The sequence below is a fragment of the Mesoplodon densirostris genome, chromosome 11, assembly GCF_025265405.1.
Source record: "Mesoplodon densirostris isolate mMesDen1 chromosome 11, mMesDen1 primary haplotype, whole genome shotgun sequence".
Classification (NCBI taxonomy): Eukaryota; Metazoa; Chordata; class Mammalia; order Artiodactyla; family Ziphiidae; genus Mesoplodon; species Mesoplodon densirostris.
Genome location: NC_082671.1, coordinates 70,007,170 through 70,024,123, shown reverse-complemented (window position 1 = coordinate 70,024,123; position 16,954 = coordinate 70,007,170). Strand labels below are relative to the sequence as shown.

General features: G+C 41.8%; 1 protein-coding gene across 2 annotated transcripts in view; it reads right to left on the bottom strand.

The window, feature by feature from the left end:
- DMC1 (DNA meiotic recombinase 1) overlaps positions 1 to 3,579 on the bottom strand; it is a 42,740-nt gene extending 39,161 nt beyond the window's left edge. For both annotated transcript variants that reach the window (XM_060112360.1, XM_060112361.1), the window contains exons 1-4: positions 3,460 to 3,579; positions 1,928 to 2,011; positions 1,199 to 1,243; positions 141 to 287 (exon numbers count right to left, since the gene is read on the bottom strand). In XM_060112360.1, the coding sequence (XP_059968343.1) occupies positions 141 to 287; positions 1,199 to 1,243; positions 1,928 to 1,978 (243 nt within the window). In that variant the 5' untranslated portion in view covers positions 1,979 to 2,011; positions 3,460 to 3,579. The remainder of the gene's footprint in view (positions 1 to 140; positions 288 to 1,198; positions 1,244 to 1,927; positions 2,012 to 3,459) is intronic.
- Between the last annotated feature and the right edge of the window lie 13,375 nt (positions 3,580 to 16,954).

The window sequence follows — 16,954 nt, the reverse complement described above, 5'->3', positions numbered from 1 at the left end:
TTAACATGGGGCATATAATATCTTGTGATCTACAGGAACTCAGAGTTCTCATAATAGTTTCTAGTGTACATAATGAGAAAGGCTACAGAGACTCACAGGGCCCTTCTAAGGTAAAATAACAAAGAATGGATTTTGCTTACAATAAGCTTGTTGGCTGCCTCTTTAATCTTGTCCACTTTTGCTTCTGAGAGCCCTTTGACATTGCATAGCGCTCTTCTTGTTGTCATTTGTATCCCTTTGATGGTACAGATGCCTACTGACTTCAGTTTCTTAATGTCAGCCACATTCTGTAAGTAAAAGAATGGGTGCAGCAGATTGAGAAAATGCCAGCCTGAAAGGCTCCCATACTATGTCATGTGCTTTTGTGTCCATCTACTTCCATCATGATGCCAATTTTATACAAGCGGCCAGGTGGAACCCACCCACCATGTAGCCAAATGTTCTGGAAATATCTGAGTAGAACATACCCAGCATGATGCCAAATGTTCTGGCTGTGCCCTGATTTCCCAAGAATGTTAGTGAGATCATGGCAATGTAACAAGGAATTCAAAAGAAAAGTCTGTTGGTAGGAAAGCTAACAAATTTATCACACATTCACCCCCTCAGTTCAGCTCCTTCCTTCTACAGAACTTCATTACCAAAATGTTCTTTAAAATTTTTTTAAAGATTTTTTTCTTTACCCTTGGAGAATGCAAATAACTACATAACCAAAAGACCAAGATTTTCTCTTGCTCCCATTTTCTAAATTCAACTGAAAAAGATTAAATGTGAGGGTTTCAAAGGGTAATGTCAGAGAAGTTTTACTGCCAACTGATTGCTATTGAAATTCATCTAGCTAGTTACTTAAAGTCGATTTCTGTCAACGTCATTTAATCACATGACACAGAAGGTGAATTTTCTGTTGATGAAAACAGTAGATAGCTCTGAATGCCTCCAGCTGGACCAGTGGTTCTCAACTGGGGGCAATTTTGCCCCCTGGGGACACTTGACAATATCTGGAGAAATTTTTGGTTGTCACAACTAGAGAGTTGCTACTGGCATATAGTGAGTGGTTAGGAGTCAGGGATGCTGCTAAACACCCTAAAATGCACAGGACAGTCTCCCACAACAAAGAATTACCCAGTTCCAAATGCCAATAAAGTCAAGCCCAAGAAACTCTAAAATGGACAATTTCACACAGCATTGAAAAAATACTTACAATTCCATGTTTTTGTAACAGGTCAATGTCTTGAAACAAAGATTCCTAAAGGACATGGAACAGAAAAAAAAGGAGTGTTGATTCTTCATATCCAACTGTTTCACATATTTTAAAGAGTTAATTCAGTATTATGAGTCACTCCAAAATGCCTCAAATTCCACTTCTCTAGACAGACTGAGGTAGGATCAATAATGCTTTTTCAAACACATTGTTACATACTTAAAAGAAGTGCCAACACTGAAAGCAATGTGAAGCCCAACAGGCACCCGTGATCTTAGTTCCCCGACCAGGGATCGAACCCGAGTCCCCTGTAGTGGACACACGGAGTCCTAACCACTGGACCACCAGAGAAGTCCCATGGTCTCTCCAAATTTTTAAGACCTTAATCCAAAAGAGTGGAACAGCACAATCTATTTTAAAATATGTTTTCTCAATCTTCTTCCCCACCAGACCGTGCACTCATTCCTCTGCTATTCGGTACCAGTAAGCATAGGTACCAGTATGGCCATACCAGTTGTTAAATTATTAAAATACTTTCATGCCAGCTGCTAAGTAGCTAATCTTAGCACCCCTTGCCAAACAAGTTGTTACATATTTGTAATATTGCCTCTCTCCAGAACTATGTTTTATTTCTAATCTCAGTTTCTAAAAATAGTAGTTAACAGAGAAGGAACTTCATTTTTGTAGAATGACTGAGTGTCTAGATATCTTTCAACATTCTAGCCATACTTCTTCATCTTGGAATCCTGGTTCTTCCAGCACAACTTGATCCTCCTTCATATTGAAAGGTGAACAGCAGAAAAATAATCAATTCTGGAAAAATAAGAAATATTAAGAAGTAGTCATAGATCATATAGTACAAAATCCTTTGCCCATAGACCTTCTTGATTTCATTTCAGATATCAAGGACCAGAAGGACAATTAGAAAAATATTTAGTTTGGAACAACTGGGCTGGCCTATCTTCTTTCTCCAAGCCTGTGGCATTATGTCTTTTGTTGGTGTGTGTATGTGGCGATGGGGACTTAGTTTCTTTTCTCTTTCCTCTAAACTGGCCACTTTGTATCATCTTTCAATTTCCTATAGCACAATTAATCATGACTAATAATATCTTTTTTGTTGCCTTGGAATGTTATTTAGAAGTAGAATATTAGAATTCCATATTGTTATTAAACTTTCACGTTGGTTAACAACACTCTAAGAACTTTGGCCTTAAGTCAATCTTCCTTGTATTCTCCCTGGCACCTAGAACTTAGTCTATCCTCAAAAAAAAAAGATTTTTTTTTTTCTCGTTTTTGAGGGATGACTTCCTGCTTGGGAATTATGAATGGGCTCTCTTGTAACATATATATTTTTTGTTTAATAAAACATTAGATGTATTTTGTTTTATAGTATTTACTAGTTTCATGATGTATTTTTTAAGACTTAAAATTATGGCAGATACCCAATATTTAAACATGATAAAATATTAGGGCCAATAAGCAGATAAAGAGTCTTTGATTTAACACTGTAGCAGTTGTTTTAAGATCTCAGGAAGCTACAAGGTATGACTGTTTTCATTAGAAAACGTGGTCCAAGTCATCAGTTTTCTTGGTCTATTCCATCTCTTCGCTTCACACCAAATTCGGGTTGGCGCCTGGCCCAGAAGGGGAACAAACTGCTAAGGTAGAGGTATGGTCGCTACCACCTAGTACCTCTGAACAGCAAAGTATTCGAGGCAAACGAGGAGACAGTGGAGATGGAATCTTCTGGAGTACGGTCCCTCATTCAGATAGCTAATCATATGTATGATAACCCCAAATTCCACAGTGACTGTCCTTTCTTTTCTCCCTGATAAACAAAAAGATTGTTCTCCATCTATCTCAAATAGCAGTTGACGGGGTGAACAGCTGAATCCAAGGTAGGGCTCCCGGACACCTCGGCTTAAGGCACCAGAAGCTGGCCCTCACCGTGGGGAGCGCGGTCCAGATCACCCTCACCGCCTCCCCCCGCCACCAGCCGTTTTCCTGACACCTGACTCCCTCATAAGAAGGCCGAGGAGGCCTCTTCAAGACTTAGGTCCGACTTGGTTTAAAATAAGGATGCTGGAAATCCCTCGAGAGCACTGAGATTCCCTCCGGGGGCTGGGTTGGGGACGGGACGCACGAAGCCACCAGCCCAGAGCCCAGCAACGACAACCGAGTATGACCAAAGAAAGGAAACCCTGAGTTTCCCCTCAGATTCTTCACCCGCCTTCCCTTTTTGCCACAAACTCCACTCGTACCCACAGTCTCCCGGGGGTTTTCAAGGTATCTGAATCCCTTCCTTCCCCCGCCCGGGCCTTCCAATCCTCAGGGATTCTGCCTCGGAACCAGAAGGCGGAGACTGCCGTCCTGTCGCTGACAGAGAGGTTTGGCGCCAAAAGACTAGTTCGGGCGCGTAGCTGGAGTGGGCGGGACCCGGACGGAGGGGCGGGCCCACCGTGGGCGGAGCGAAGAGCGAGGGGCGGGACCCGGGGCGGGGCAGAGGACGAGGGGGCGGGGTGGCGGGAGGGTCGGGAGCAACTTGGAGCAGCAAAAGGAGCCGCTTGAGGGTGGCGCGCTGGGGTGAGGCGGGGCTCTGAGGTGGAGGGAGTGTGCTGAGGAGAGGGGCTTTGGTCGGAGGGGAGGCTGGGGCGTCTCTAGAGCGGAGAGAGATGCTGAAGTCAGGGAGAGGACTGAGGTGGGGGCACTGAGGAGACGCATCGAATTAGCGGGTACTGAGGTGGACGCTGAGGTGAAGACAGGCAGCTGTGAGAAAGAAGGCCCTTAGGTGGGGCGTGTTCTGATATGAAGAGAGGCCGCTGGAAAGGGGTCAGGAGGTGGAAGGCCATGAGGCGGGGGAGGGGAGCTGGGCGGAGGTGGCTGACGTGGTGACAGGTGACATGCAGAATGCTTATCTTAATCAGGATCCTCGGGTTAGGAGGTCGAATATGGGGGTCTTTCCCCCTGCTCAAGGCTTTTCTTTTCACTCCAAGTTTTTCATATCTGGCTTCACAGTCTGTACCTAATACCTCAGTCCGCGTTCCTACTTTCTCTCCTTTCTCTGTGACTCTCTTACCATTTGCCACTCTAGTCTGTGAGTGAGGCACCCAAGGCCCATTCACGATGCAGAGTAATTTTTCTTCGTCTTAACTTGGAATTTTAAATAGACAACAGAAGCCAAACATATTTTGATCCAGCTTTTAAATAGAAATTTTAGGCCAGCCTTCATGCCAGCAGAGCCGTCTCTGGCAGCGTCATCCTCCTCCCCTTAAATGGAAACTGACTGTTGAGGAGAGTCATGAAACATTTGAAAGAGCATCTGTTGAGGTGGAGGCTGCGATGTATCTTGGATGAATATCTGTGCAAGCAGTTCTTGGGGTTCAAGACCTAGTACAGGGCGACCTTTTTCTTCAGTGTCTGAATCTTTTTTTGCTGGAATAAATAGCAAAAAATTCCCACAATAGCAGCTGGCAGTTTGTAGGACATTCCCCTTCCCCCCAGGTGGATTGTTTAAAGAGCCAACAAATAACTGCCATAGTTCTTCAAAATCTGTTATTTTCCAGAAACATAGCCTGTCCATGTTAAATGGAAATTAATGCCCATTTTTGACATGAACTGGATAGTGATGCTAGGCTTTCACTTTGGGCCTCACCTAAAACAATTATAGTAACTTCTGAGCAACTTGTTAGATGGAGACATCAACTGTACAGAAGAGCTGCAAAGAGCACAGCAAGATGATTTAGGGAAATATAACATATGTAGTTTGGTGTAGTGACAGCTGGGAGAGAGAAATGTTCATAATACTTGAAGGTTGTGTGCAGTACACTTAAAGAAACTGAAGCGAGCTTGGTAATGACAAATTTGTGAAGTAAGTATAAAAATTTTGTTTGGATAGGATATTGATGGTTATATACAACTTTAAAATTAAAAAAAAAAAAGTCCAAAACCCTGGGGTAGTTCAAAAGTACACTTGAAGATCTTTCCACTTAAATCAGGACCAAAAACAAAAAAACACTAGTCTTTAATACCTTACAGAAATTCTGAATATGATGAAGGTGGCATTTCAAATCAGTGGGGAAATGAATTCAGTGAATGGTGTTGGAACAAACTAGGTAGTCATCTGGAAAAAAATAAAATTGTAACCATACTTCACACCTTATACCAAAATAAATTCCAGATGGATCAAGAAATTAAATCTGAACAATAAAATATTAAAAGTACTAGAAGAGGGCCTTCCCTGGTGGCATAGTGGTTGAGGGTCCGCCTGCCGATGCAGGGGACGTGAGTTCGTGCCCCGGTCTGAGAGGATCCCACATGCTGCGGAGCAGCCGGGCCCGTGGGCCGTGGCCGCTGGGCCTGCGTGTCCGGAGCCTGTGCTCCGCGGCGGGAGAGGCCACAGCAGTGAGAGGCCCACGTACCGCAAAAAAAATAATAATAAAATAAATAAATAAATAAATAAATAAAAAGTACTAGAAAAAACATGGGAAAATTTTTTACTATCTCAGAGTAAGAAAAGTCTTTTCAAGTATGACACAAAACTCAGAAGCCATAAAAGACTTATAAGAATGACTGTATTAGAGAAAAATCCTGCATGGCAAAATGCTACTTTCCTATCCCAGATATAGAGCATGGCAAACCAAAGCTTTTGTGTCAATTAGTAACCAATTAGTAATTGTGCCAATTAGCTTTCCCAATTTCTCAAATCCTTCAGCGAGTCCACAAGGTCTCTACAAAATTTTAAAAATGTGTGTCATTTTATGATATTCTAAGAAATAAAAAACAGGCAGTGGAATTACAGGTGACCTGAATTTTAAACCATTACACTTTACTGCCCCTCTGTGGACAACCACCTTATAATCAAATAGAGGCATATAACTCCACTGTGTACAGTTGGGTAGCTTCAAACTGGTGCCTATGGATGCATATTCTTGGTTTCAAGAGCTCAAATTTGAGAAATGCTTTAGTACAGAACTAAAGAATAAAGGGTCATTACAAAAAGAGCATTTCATTGGGTATACCTCTCCTTAAGCACATTTATTTTTAAAAATGTTTATTGACCCTACTATTTGTCAGACACTGTACTATGTGTTTGTTGCCAGGGATTCAACAACAAACAAGAAACAAACCCTAGTGTGGGCTATAGATAAGTTTATAGGCAATTGCAGTAGCGTATATACATATACATACATACCTACATATCAGTCATTTGAGGCTTTTCTCATTTATTTAGATTTATTTCCAAATTTGAAAAACTTCTAACTTTGGCACGCAGCTACCCAGAGAGGCACGCTCATGACTGTTTATTTAACCAACATTTATTAAACACTGTTGGACCCAGCTCTCTGCTGGATATGGAGATAAAGACAGGTCTCTACTCTCAAGGAGGGATGAGTCTACTAGGGAAGATAGATACAGAAACAGATAATAACACACATGGTGAGATAAGAGGGATTATACACACAGTTGGGAACCAAATAGACCTCTCCCTGGAGGATCCTCACAGAGGTGGTGACCCTTAATTTGGGGCTGAAAGGATAAGTGAGGATCTACACATCTGTAGATCTACACATCTACTTCACACAAAGATACCATGAGGTAGGAACTATTGTTATCTCTGTTTACAGATGATGGAACTGGGGCACCACAAGGTTAAGTAACTTGCCTAAGGTTCACAGGCTGGCTCCAGTGTTCAGGCTCTCAGCCTATTAATATGCTAAACCAGTATATGACAGATCTTGTATGTTCATATGTGATTTTATTTTCCATTTATAGAAGTATGATATAAGTACACATAGGCATGGCAACTATGCCAGACTTACAGTACAGTTCAGCCATTTACAAGCTATGTGGTCTTGGGAAAATTTATTTAAACCTCTTTGTGCTTCAGTTTCCTCATGTGAAAACCAAGAATAGTATTGGTACTGAGTTGTGAGAATTAATGGGTTAAGATACTTGAAGTATTTGGGCTGCTGTGTGGAAAATGGATTGGAGGGGGCAAGAGAGAGGGCAAGGAGAATACCTAGGAGAATGCTGGAAAAGTCCAAGACAGGGGCAATGGTAGCTTCAATCAAGAAAGGCCTCAGTTTGAAAATAGAAAAAATTGTACGCCATTTACAGGGCTATAAGAGAAGACAAAATAATCCGTAAAAATATGCTTAAAAGTACCTAGTCCCCAGTAATGCCTTTAATGTTTTTAAGTAAAATGTTATAATATCCCCATCACCCAACTTCAGCAATTTTCAACACATGGCCAGTCTTGTTTCACTTATACCTCCATCCACTTCCTCCCTTTCATATTATTTTGAAGCAAATTCTACATGTCATATAATTTCTTCTGTAAATATTTCAGTATGTATCTCTAAAAGATAAGGACTCTTTTTAAAAACATAACCGTTAACACAATTATCACACCCCCAAAATAATATTTTTTTTCTTTTTTTTTTGTGGTACGCGGGCCTCTCACTGCTGTGGCCTCTCCCATTGCAGAGCACAGGCTGCGGACGCGCAGGCCCAGCGGCCATGGCTCACGGGCCCAGCCGCTCCGCCGCATGTGGGATCTTCCCGGACCGGGGCATGAACCCACGTCCCCCACATCGGCAGGCAGACTCTCAACCACTGCGCCACCAGGGAAGCCCCCTGTTGCAATTTATTGATGCTTTTTAGGCCTCTCTTAATCTATAGATTTCCCTTTTTCCCTTGCAACTTGTTTAAAAAAAAAATGGAGTCATTTGCTCTGGAGTTTTCCATAGCCTAGATTTTGCTGATTGCATCCCCTTGGTGTTTTTTTTTTTTTTTTTTTTTTTGTGGTACGCGGGCTTCTCACTGCTGTGGCCTCTCCCGTTGCGGAGCACAGGCTCCGGATGTGCAGGCTCAGCGGCCATGGCGCACGGACCCAGCCGCTCCGCGGCATGTGGGATCCTCCCAAACCGGGGCACGAACCCGTGTCCCCTGCATCGGCAGGCGGACTCTCAACCACTGCGCCACCAGGGAAGCCCCATCCCCTTGGTGTTAACATGCTTCTCTGTCCTTTGTATTTCCTATTATGATAGTTGCAGCTGGAGTCTAGATCAGACCCAGATTTGATTATTTGGTAAAGACTATTTCATAGGTGGTATTGTGGTCTACCATCAAGAGGCATTTAATGGCTTTTTATCTTTTGGGGATGTAAGCAGCAACCTAGATCCATTAATTCATTAGGGTTTGCAAAATGGTGATATTTTAATTAGGTAGAATATTTCTAAAAGAGAAACTTCCCCTCATCTCTTGTTTGCTTACCTGCTAATACAGTTCATATGGGAATGGCATGATAAACGCTGATTTGTTTTCTTTATTTGCTAGTTTTCAAAATAATGAATTGGTTCCCTAGTATCCTTCAATGGTGACCAGTTAATTTTTTTAAAGTAATGATATGAACATATGGGTGAAAACACGTTTGACGTGCTTCAATCCATGGCTATTATTATTATTATGCTTAAACTGTCCCATCTTAAGCCAATGGGATTCTCTCTAATTTGGCTACTGAGTCTTTCTGACAGGACTCTCATCTTTGGTAGCTTCCTTGCTGTCTAGTATGACAAGATGTTCCATGTTCATTTCATGATTTTCCTGCCCTAGATCTGGAACCAGACACTCCTTCAAGGATCCCTGTATCCCTTTTAGTGCAAACTGTATTTCAAAACCACAGTCCAGGTCATTGCTACTCGGTCAGTCTTTATTTCTAGAGCATTTCAATGGACAGAGTTAGTAGGGTTTTTTTGTTGTTTGTCTGTTTGTTGTTGTTTTAAAGCTTTAAGGAGGTATAAATGACATACAAGAAACTGAATATATTTAAATATTTAAAGCCTGTATATGGTGTGTGAGCCTGTGAACCCTTCACCACAATGAAGATAGTAAACATAACCACCATGCCCAAAAATTTTCTTGGGCCGCTTTGTATTCCCTTCCATCCTCTCCTCCCCTCCCCTCTTTAGCAACTATTTGTTTGTTTTTAAAGATAAAATATATTCTCAATTCATAATCAATTCAAAATCAGCACTATAGGATTTTAACTTCATTCTTCTAGTTTAACATCTGAATTTCCTTACTTCCATGCTGAGAATACTGGTTCTCAGCCACAGTAGGAATGACAGAATTGGGGTACTACACAATTACTCATTTGCTTTATCCCACATTACAGTTAATGCTTCTTAAATGTTAGCTCCCTTTGACATTCTACCCTCTCTCCACCCCCCACTTATAAAGGGCAAAGAATTCTTCACCATAATTTTCCCTTCTAATACTTACAAAGAACAGAGACAGATCTTTTCATCTTGAACTTCCTGAGAGGCCTATGGTTATGAGTCCTCAGTAATTTCTGGAAGGGGTCTGAGCAGCGATGGTCTTGGACCCAAGCTGTACAAAGGAGTATCCTGAAAGACATGTCCTGGTTTCCATGCTCAACATGTCAGAAGAGTATATATATATATATATATATATATATATATATATATGTATATTTTTTTTTTTTTTTTTTTTTGCGGTACGCGGGCCTCTCACTGTTGTGGCCTCTCCTGTTGCGGAGCACAGGCTCCGGACGCGCAGGCTCAGTGGCTATGGCTCACGGGCCCAGCCGCTCCGCGGCATGTGGGATCTTCCCGGACCGGGGCACGAACCCGCGTCCCCTGCATCGGCAGGCGAACTCTCAACCACTGCGCCACCAGGGAAGCCCAGAGTATACCTTTTAACAGCAATGGTAACAACAATAACAACAACAACAATAGCTGGTAGCAATTACCAAGTGAACTATGCATAAATTATATGCATAATATAATTATGCATATAACTTTGCATAAATTATCTCATTTAACTGTCACAACAGCACTACCTTCCTAGGCAGGCATTCCCTTTCTGCATTCAAGAAAACAAGTTCAAAAAAAAAAAAAAAGAAAACAAGTTCAGAAAAGTCAAGTCACAAAAGCTACTAGGCCTAAGGTCATATACCTACTATGAAGCAGAGCAGGGATTCAAAGCCCTGAATTTTCTGGGGCCAAAGCTTGAGCTCTTCCCTTTTACCCTTCTTTCATCCCTTTACCTGGGTAATGTTCTCCAAGAGGGCCACCTAGAATTACACTCAGGTTCAAGTGAAGATGTTTATCTGTGGGGGACACCATAGGTCCCAAGAATATACTTAATTGCTTCTTGGTTCAGGCAAACAGCGATTTGCTTGAGTTTTTCCTTCTTGGCTGGGTTGGGCAGACTGTTCTAACGCAGACCAGGTTACTCCCTTGTGCCCAAAGGCCCAAATGATAAAGGCCAAGCCCTTCAGCCGAACTTCAGGTCCTTCTACACACTGGCCCCTGTACCTCTGAGCCTCAGTGAAGTCTCTCTGGACTTGGTTTTTCTTGGATTCCACACAAACCTCTAGCACAGCATTAATGCATTTATTGGTTTACACATCCTCCCCCTCTTCCAGACTGTGTGCTCCTTAAGGTCAGGGACTATGTCTTTATTCACCTCTGTATCAACAGGACCTGGTATGTGCAAGCATGGTATAGGATAGATATCTAGTGAATGCTTCCTCAACCTCTCCAAGCCCCAGTGTCCTCCTAGGAGAAATGGAGGTAACAACACCCACCTTGGGGAGAGAAGGGGGCAGGAGGGTTAATCTGAGATAATGTTTGAAAAGGATTTAGAGTACTTAGCACATAGTAAGTACTCAATAAATGATGTCTCCTATGATTACTGTTATATAATACATATAATACATACTAATATATACTCCATAGTGTTGTTATTAATAAACAAGTGAATGAAAGAATCAGTAAGCAAATGCATGAATGAATGAGGTGACTTTATGTCAGTTTAAATCCTGACTTTGGCCCAGGGTAGGAGAGGACTTTAATATTCTTTATCCCATGGACTATGAATGACTAAATGTATTACAGTATTACTTTTTATTTGTTTGTTTTGTTGTTTCTATTTTAGATTAAATCCAACAACATGTGCAGGCTTCATCCAAAAAGTCCTTCTGATTCTTGGATAAGGATTCATGCAGGTGAGCTGGAAGGTGAGAGGATAAGGAAGACTGCTTTTTCTGCATTGGTTTTGACTTCTTGATGACCTTTCTGTGGATGAACCATAAAGATACAAACAGAAACAAATTAAAAAAACAGTGTGATCAAGAGAATGAAGAAAGGAATCCCCAGGATTATATAAACAGCCTGGAAATCAACCACTTAGAGAAGCAGATCAGGAGGCTGGGAAATAAAGGTGGAATTGATAGATTATGTAAAGTGTCTGAATGTACTGGGAGACTTATACAACCAAGGGAAAATTTGGAGATAAACTGAGATGAGTACATAAAAAAAAGAAAAAAGAAAGAAAACAGGCAGATTGAAAAAGAGACTTAGTTCCAGGGATAGCAAAAAGTTTTGCAAGAAATAAAAATAACCAAAGTATACTCTGTAGCTCATGGCAGTGGTGTTGATAGTATAATAATGCTGATTAATGATCCAACCAAAATCACAACAGAGACACATTGGGAGGATGGGAGAGTGGAAGTGTGTGCAAGTGAGAGAGAGCCCAGTCCTCACTTTTCCTAGTGTGAATTCAAGAGATAATGCCTAACACTAAAAAATCAAGGAGCCAGAGCACCACGGTATTTAGACATATGGAGGAAAACAAATACCAAAACAATCAGTTAAGTAAGTGGAAAGTGTTGCTGGGGAATGGGGGTCCGGAGGAGTGCAATTTTTTGTAACAAGCTTTGTAGAACTATTAATTAGTTAATTTAATAAGCCTTATATTATGCTTTGCATTAGTTAATTCAATCAGTTAATTTAATGTGCCTTATATATTACTGTGCATCACGCACTGTTCTAAGTGCTTTCTTTACAAATGTTAACCAATTTAATCCTCATAACAACCTTATGCTATACATAATATTATCATCCCCATTCTACAGATAAAAAAAAACTGAGATGCAGAGAAGTTAAATGATTGATCAAGCTTACACAGCTAGTAGGTCGTGGAGCTAGGATTAAAACCCAGGTGGTCTGGCCCCAGAGTTGCCTCTCTATTTGATTCTTAAAGGATGAATATGTATTACTTTAATTAAAATAAAAACAAAAATTAAAAAAGTGTGATTTTTAAGAGACTTTATTCCCAACTTTGAGTATAGACAGACAAAGTTCTAAAATGTAATGTTATTTTTTTCTATAAGCAATTAACTGGAGCAGAATGCTAAACACACATTAGCTAATCATTAATTCCCTCATTAAGAATTTGCTGAATCCTGGGAATTCCCCGGTGGTCCAGTGCTTAGGACTCCGCACTCTCACTGCCAGGGGCCCAGGTTCAATCCCTGGTCAGGGAACTAAGATCCCGCAAGCTGCATGACACAGCCAAAAAAAAAAAGAATTTGCTGAATCCCTACTATGTGCCAACCACAGGAACAGGTGCAGGAGACTCAATGCTTAATGATAAAAGGCCCTTGGGAGACTTACAGTACAGAGAGGGAGACAGACAACTCCATGACTACAGTAGGACATATTCAGTGGAGTATAAAATAGGCAGTCACTAGGGCAGTATGGGGAGATTTCCTGGAAGTGACAACATCTTAGTGGGCTTTATGGGTCAGATAGGATCTAGCCAGACGAAAAAGTGGCCAAAGTATGTTCAAGGAAGAGGAAAGAGCAGTGAATACTTGTTAAAATGAACTGAATTTGTTGTTTCCTCTTCCATTCTAAATTCTAAAATGGATGTCAAAAACAATAGTATTAAAAGCCCCTCTTAACCTGGAGATTCCATAGCGTAAACCAATGGGGAGCAAACCATGCTGCTATACTCCAATATCAGTGGCTGTTTCTCTAATCAAAGGAAAAAATGAATTGATAAAACTTTCTTCATATTAAGTTTACCTCTTTTTAAATATTTATTTATTTATTATTTATTTATTTTGGCTGCTCCGGGTCTTAGTTGTGGCATGCGAACTTATTACTTGCAGCATGCAAACTTATTAGTTGCAGCATGCAAACCCTTAGTTGCGGCATGCATGTGGGATCTAGTGCCCCGACCAGGGATCAAACCCCAGTCCCCTGCACTGGGGGCGCGGAGTCTTACACACTGGACCACCAGGGAAGTCCCAAGTTTACCTCTTAAGTCTTGTTAGGCTGTAGCCCAGGCCCTGGAGTCTGACTACTGGTTTCAAATCCTGGCTCCACTGCTTACCAAATGTGAGCACCTGAGCAAGAGTCACTAACCTCTCTAAGCCTCAGTTTCCTCAGTTGTAAAATGAGGATAACAATATCCCATATCTCACAGAAGTGCTGTGAGAATTAAATAATACACGTATCATGCTTAAAAGAGAATAAGGACCTGGCAAACACAACTGTGTTGTGTACTCAAGGTGATAAAAACAAATGAGTAAGTAAAAGTTATAATTAAGAGAAAAGTTAGTTGTGATTTTGTAACATATTATGTTATTTTAAGATAACTTGGCAGCTATCTAAAGATTCATATTTTATCTTAGTCAATAGTCCTTTATTACCAAAATAATTTGGTAATATTTTTATAGGTTTCTGCAAAGAGCACTATGACTTCTAGTCCTGTCCCCGACAGATGGGAGAATCAAGGCTCTGAACTCAGGAAAATGCCGACTATGTCAGCATCTGATCCTTTACCCTTCAGTGCATGTGCATTTGAAGCTGGCTTCGTCCTCTATTCTAGCGCAGAAACTATGTGAAACAACTGCTGGATGCTTTCTCAAAAATGGGTCCGCCCCAAACCTCCCAGTCCAGAATGTTCCAATGTAGTTCCTTGCACTGCTTTGGGCTCAGCAAGTTTTCATGGTATGGAAGGTCTGAGAGCTTTGAGGAGAAGTGCCGAACCCTGATCTTCTGTGTGTGTGTCAGGGAAAGCTTCCTGGAGGAGTCATTATTTGCACTGACTCTGAAGAAGCAGGAGGAGCTGGCTGGGGAAGGAAGCCAGGGGTAGGAGGGGAAATTTTCCTGCAGAGGAAGAAGCTTGTGCCAAGCATGGCCTGGAAGCTGGAAGAACTTGGCCTCTTAATGCAGCTGCAGGGGCTCAATGTGGCTTGAAAAGTGGTTGGGAGTGGTGGGTGAAGACAGAGGAGAGAGGGGAGGTGGGCAGGGCCACCTCATGAAGGCCTCGAGTCTAAGAGTTTGGATTTTATCCCTAGGATCCTTAGGGGTTGAGAAGAAACCACAGGTTTTAGGCAAAGGAGTAGCCTGATGAGATATGGATTTTTGAGAGAGACCCATGGGGTGCCTGGGCCTTAACTCAAGTGAGTCTTAGTTGCCTCCTTTGAAAAATAAGAAAAATAGGGGAATTTTCCTATTTTTGGTTAAGAATCTGCCTTCAATGCAGGGAACGCGGGTTCGACCCCTGGTCGGGGAACTAGGATCCCACATGCCACAGGGCAACTAAGCCCACGTGCCACAACTACTGACCCTGTGCACCACAACTACAGAGCCCACGCGCTCTGGAGCCCACCCACACAACTAGAGAGCCCACGTGCCACAGTGAAAGATCCCGTGTGCTGCAACTAAGACCCCATGCAGCCAAATATAAATAAATATTAAAAAAAAGAAAAAGAAAAAGAAAATTTACCTCACAGGACTGTTCTGAGACTTCAATAAGATAACCAATGGAATATGCCTATCACAGGGCCAGGGAAATCTTCCCTTCAATTTCTCTTCCAGTGTTTGTAACAGGAAGAGCAGGTCTGCTCTTCCTCAGGCTCCTATAATTCTGGGGTCACCAGACTTTTGATCTCTGAAAGAGGTGTCTAGGGGGACATTTTTGGACATAGGCTGTGCCCCATCTGAATGTGAAACTTTTAGACTTTGGAGGCTCTTCCCTATGAATAAGAACTTGTATATTTTCTGGAACTTCGACATTTCAGTCCCCCATGATGGGTAAGCACAGGGTAAGGACTGCCCTAAGAGATGAGAACCCAGCTGGTCCAGGGCTTAGAAAACCAGGGAGTCTTTCTGGGCTGGGCCAGACCAGTGCTCTTAAGCATGCTCGAAGGCTTCCTGGATTAAGGAATGTAAGAAGCTTATGGAAACAATAATATATTGCCTATTAATTATTGACAAGTTCTATGCCAGACTCTTTATATGGGTTAGCTTGTTTACACATTAACAAACTTCCACATTTTTTTTTTTTTTTTTGCGGTACGCGGGCCTCTCACTGTTGTGGCCTCTCCCGTTGCAGAGCACAGGCTCTGGACGCGCAGGCTCAGCGGCCATGACTCACAGGCCCAGCCGCCTCACGGCATGTGGGATCTTCCCGGACCGGGGCACGAACCCATGTCCCCTCCATCGGCAGGCGGACTTTCAACCACTGCGCCACGTGGGAAGCCCCTAAACTTCCACATTTTTTATGGCCAAGGAAACAGGCCTGGAGAATTTAGGTAACTTAACTGAAAGTCATAGAGGGGGCAGGGCAAAGATTCAAAACCCCGGATCTTTTTAGAGTCAAAGCTCCTTCTACTGCTTCATCTTCTCCTGTGGGGGACACTAAAAGGTAACTCCCTTACCTGGTTAATTTTTACCTGGGGTTCATCCAGAGTAGTCATCCCCACCCATAGATGGGTCCAAAATGGATCCATTATAGGAGAAGATATTGGAACTTCTATTTATATATTTTTATCTCATTCTTTTTAATTTCTATTTTCTGTATGTTTTATATTATAGTATACATATTATATTAGCATAGAACTATATATATTATTACTGAATAATTAATATATTATTAGGGGCTGAGTTCTCATAAATGTTTTACTAAGAAAGATACAAGATCAAGAAAGCTTGGGGACTACTGATCAAGTGGTATAGTCAGGGTTTCACGTAGAGGTAAATGTTTGCCAGATACTTTGCAAATCCCTCAAAGTACATACATACTCCCTTCATGGAGACCACCATCTGCCATCAGGACTTTAAAAATCCAAATATGGCCACGTGGTTCCCTGTTTAATATCTTTCGTGGCTCCCCACGACTTAGAAAATAAAATCCCTTCATGATTTGTCCAGGAATCTTCTCCAGGCTCACCTCTCCTGGAGCCCCTCACACACTTTCTTGACCTCCTGCCACATTACTTTCTGCCTCTGAGCCTTTGCCTCTGCTGCTCCATCTACTGAGAATGCAAACCCCTTGCCTCATCCACCTCCTCCTGCCTTACAAACACTTTATCTTTTCTAGACTCAGGTCAAGGGACACCACGTCTATAAAATGTGTCTGCATGGCTCCCAGGCCATTGCATTCTTTGTCTCCTTTGTCTAATAGCACTTCTGGAACTTATGGTATTTATTTGTTGATATATCTGCCTTCTTTCTATCAGACTGTGAGCCCCTTGAGAATAGGGACTGTGTCTTATCTACTGTTATTTACCCAGGGTCTGCTGCAGGGAACTTTTAAAACCTCTCCAAATCTGGGCTTGTTGCTGTATAAAATGCACTGGATAACCTCTACCTCATATGACTGTTATGAAGGTTAAAATGAGGTCATGTTTGTATAGTGTTTACCTTAGTGCTTGGTACAGAGTGAACAGTTAGTTGATGGAAGCCATGATTATTATATTATAATTTAATATTGTTAGCACGACTAAAAGTAGTGACCTAAGCAAAAATCTCCCCACTCCTGCTTTTCACTCAGCCTAGGAAAAACTATAGTGGAATCTTTCCCCTATCCTGGGAATAGTTATTTCTATTTCTCAGTGTTTGGGCACAGTTTTCTTTTTCTCCTGTTGTTGTT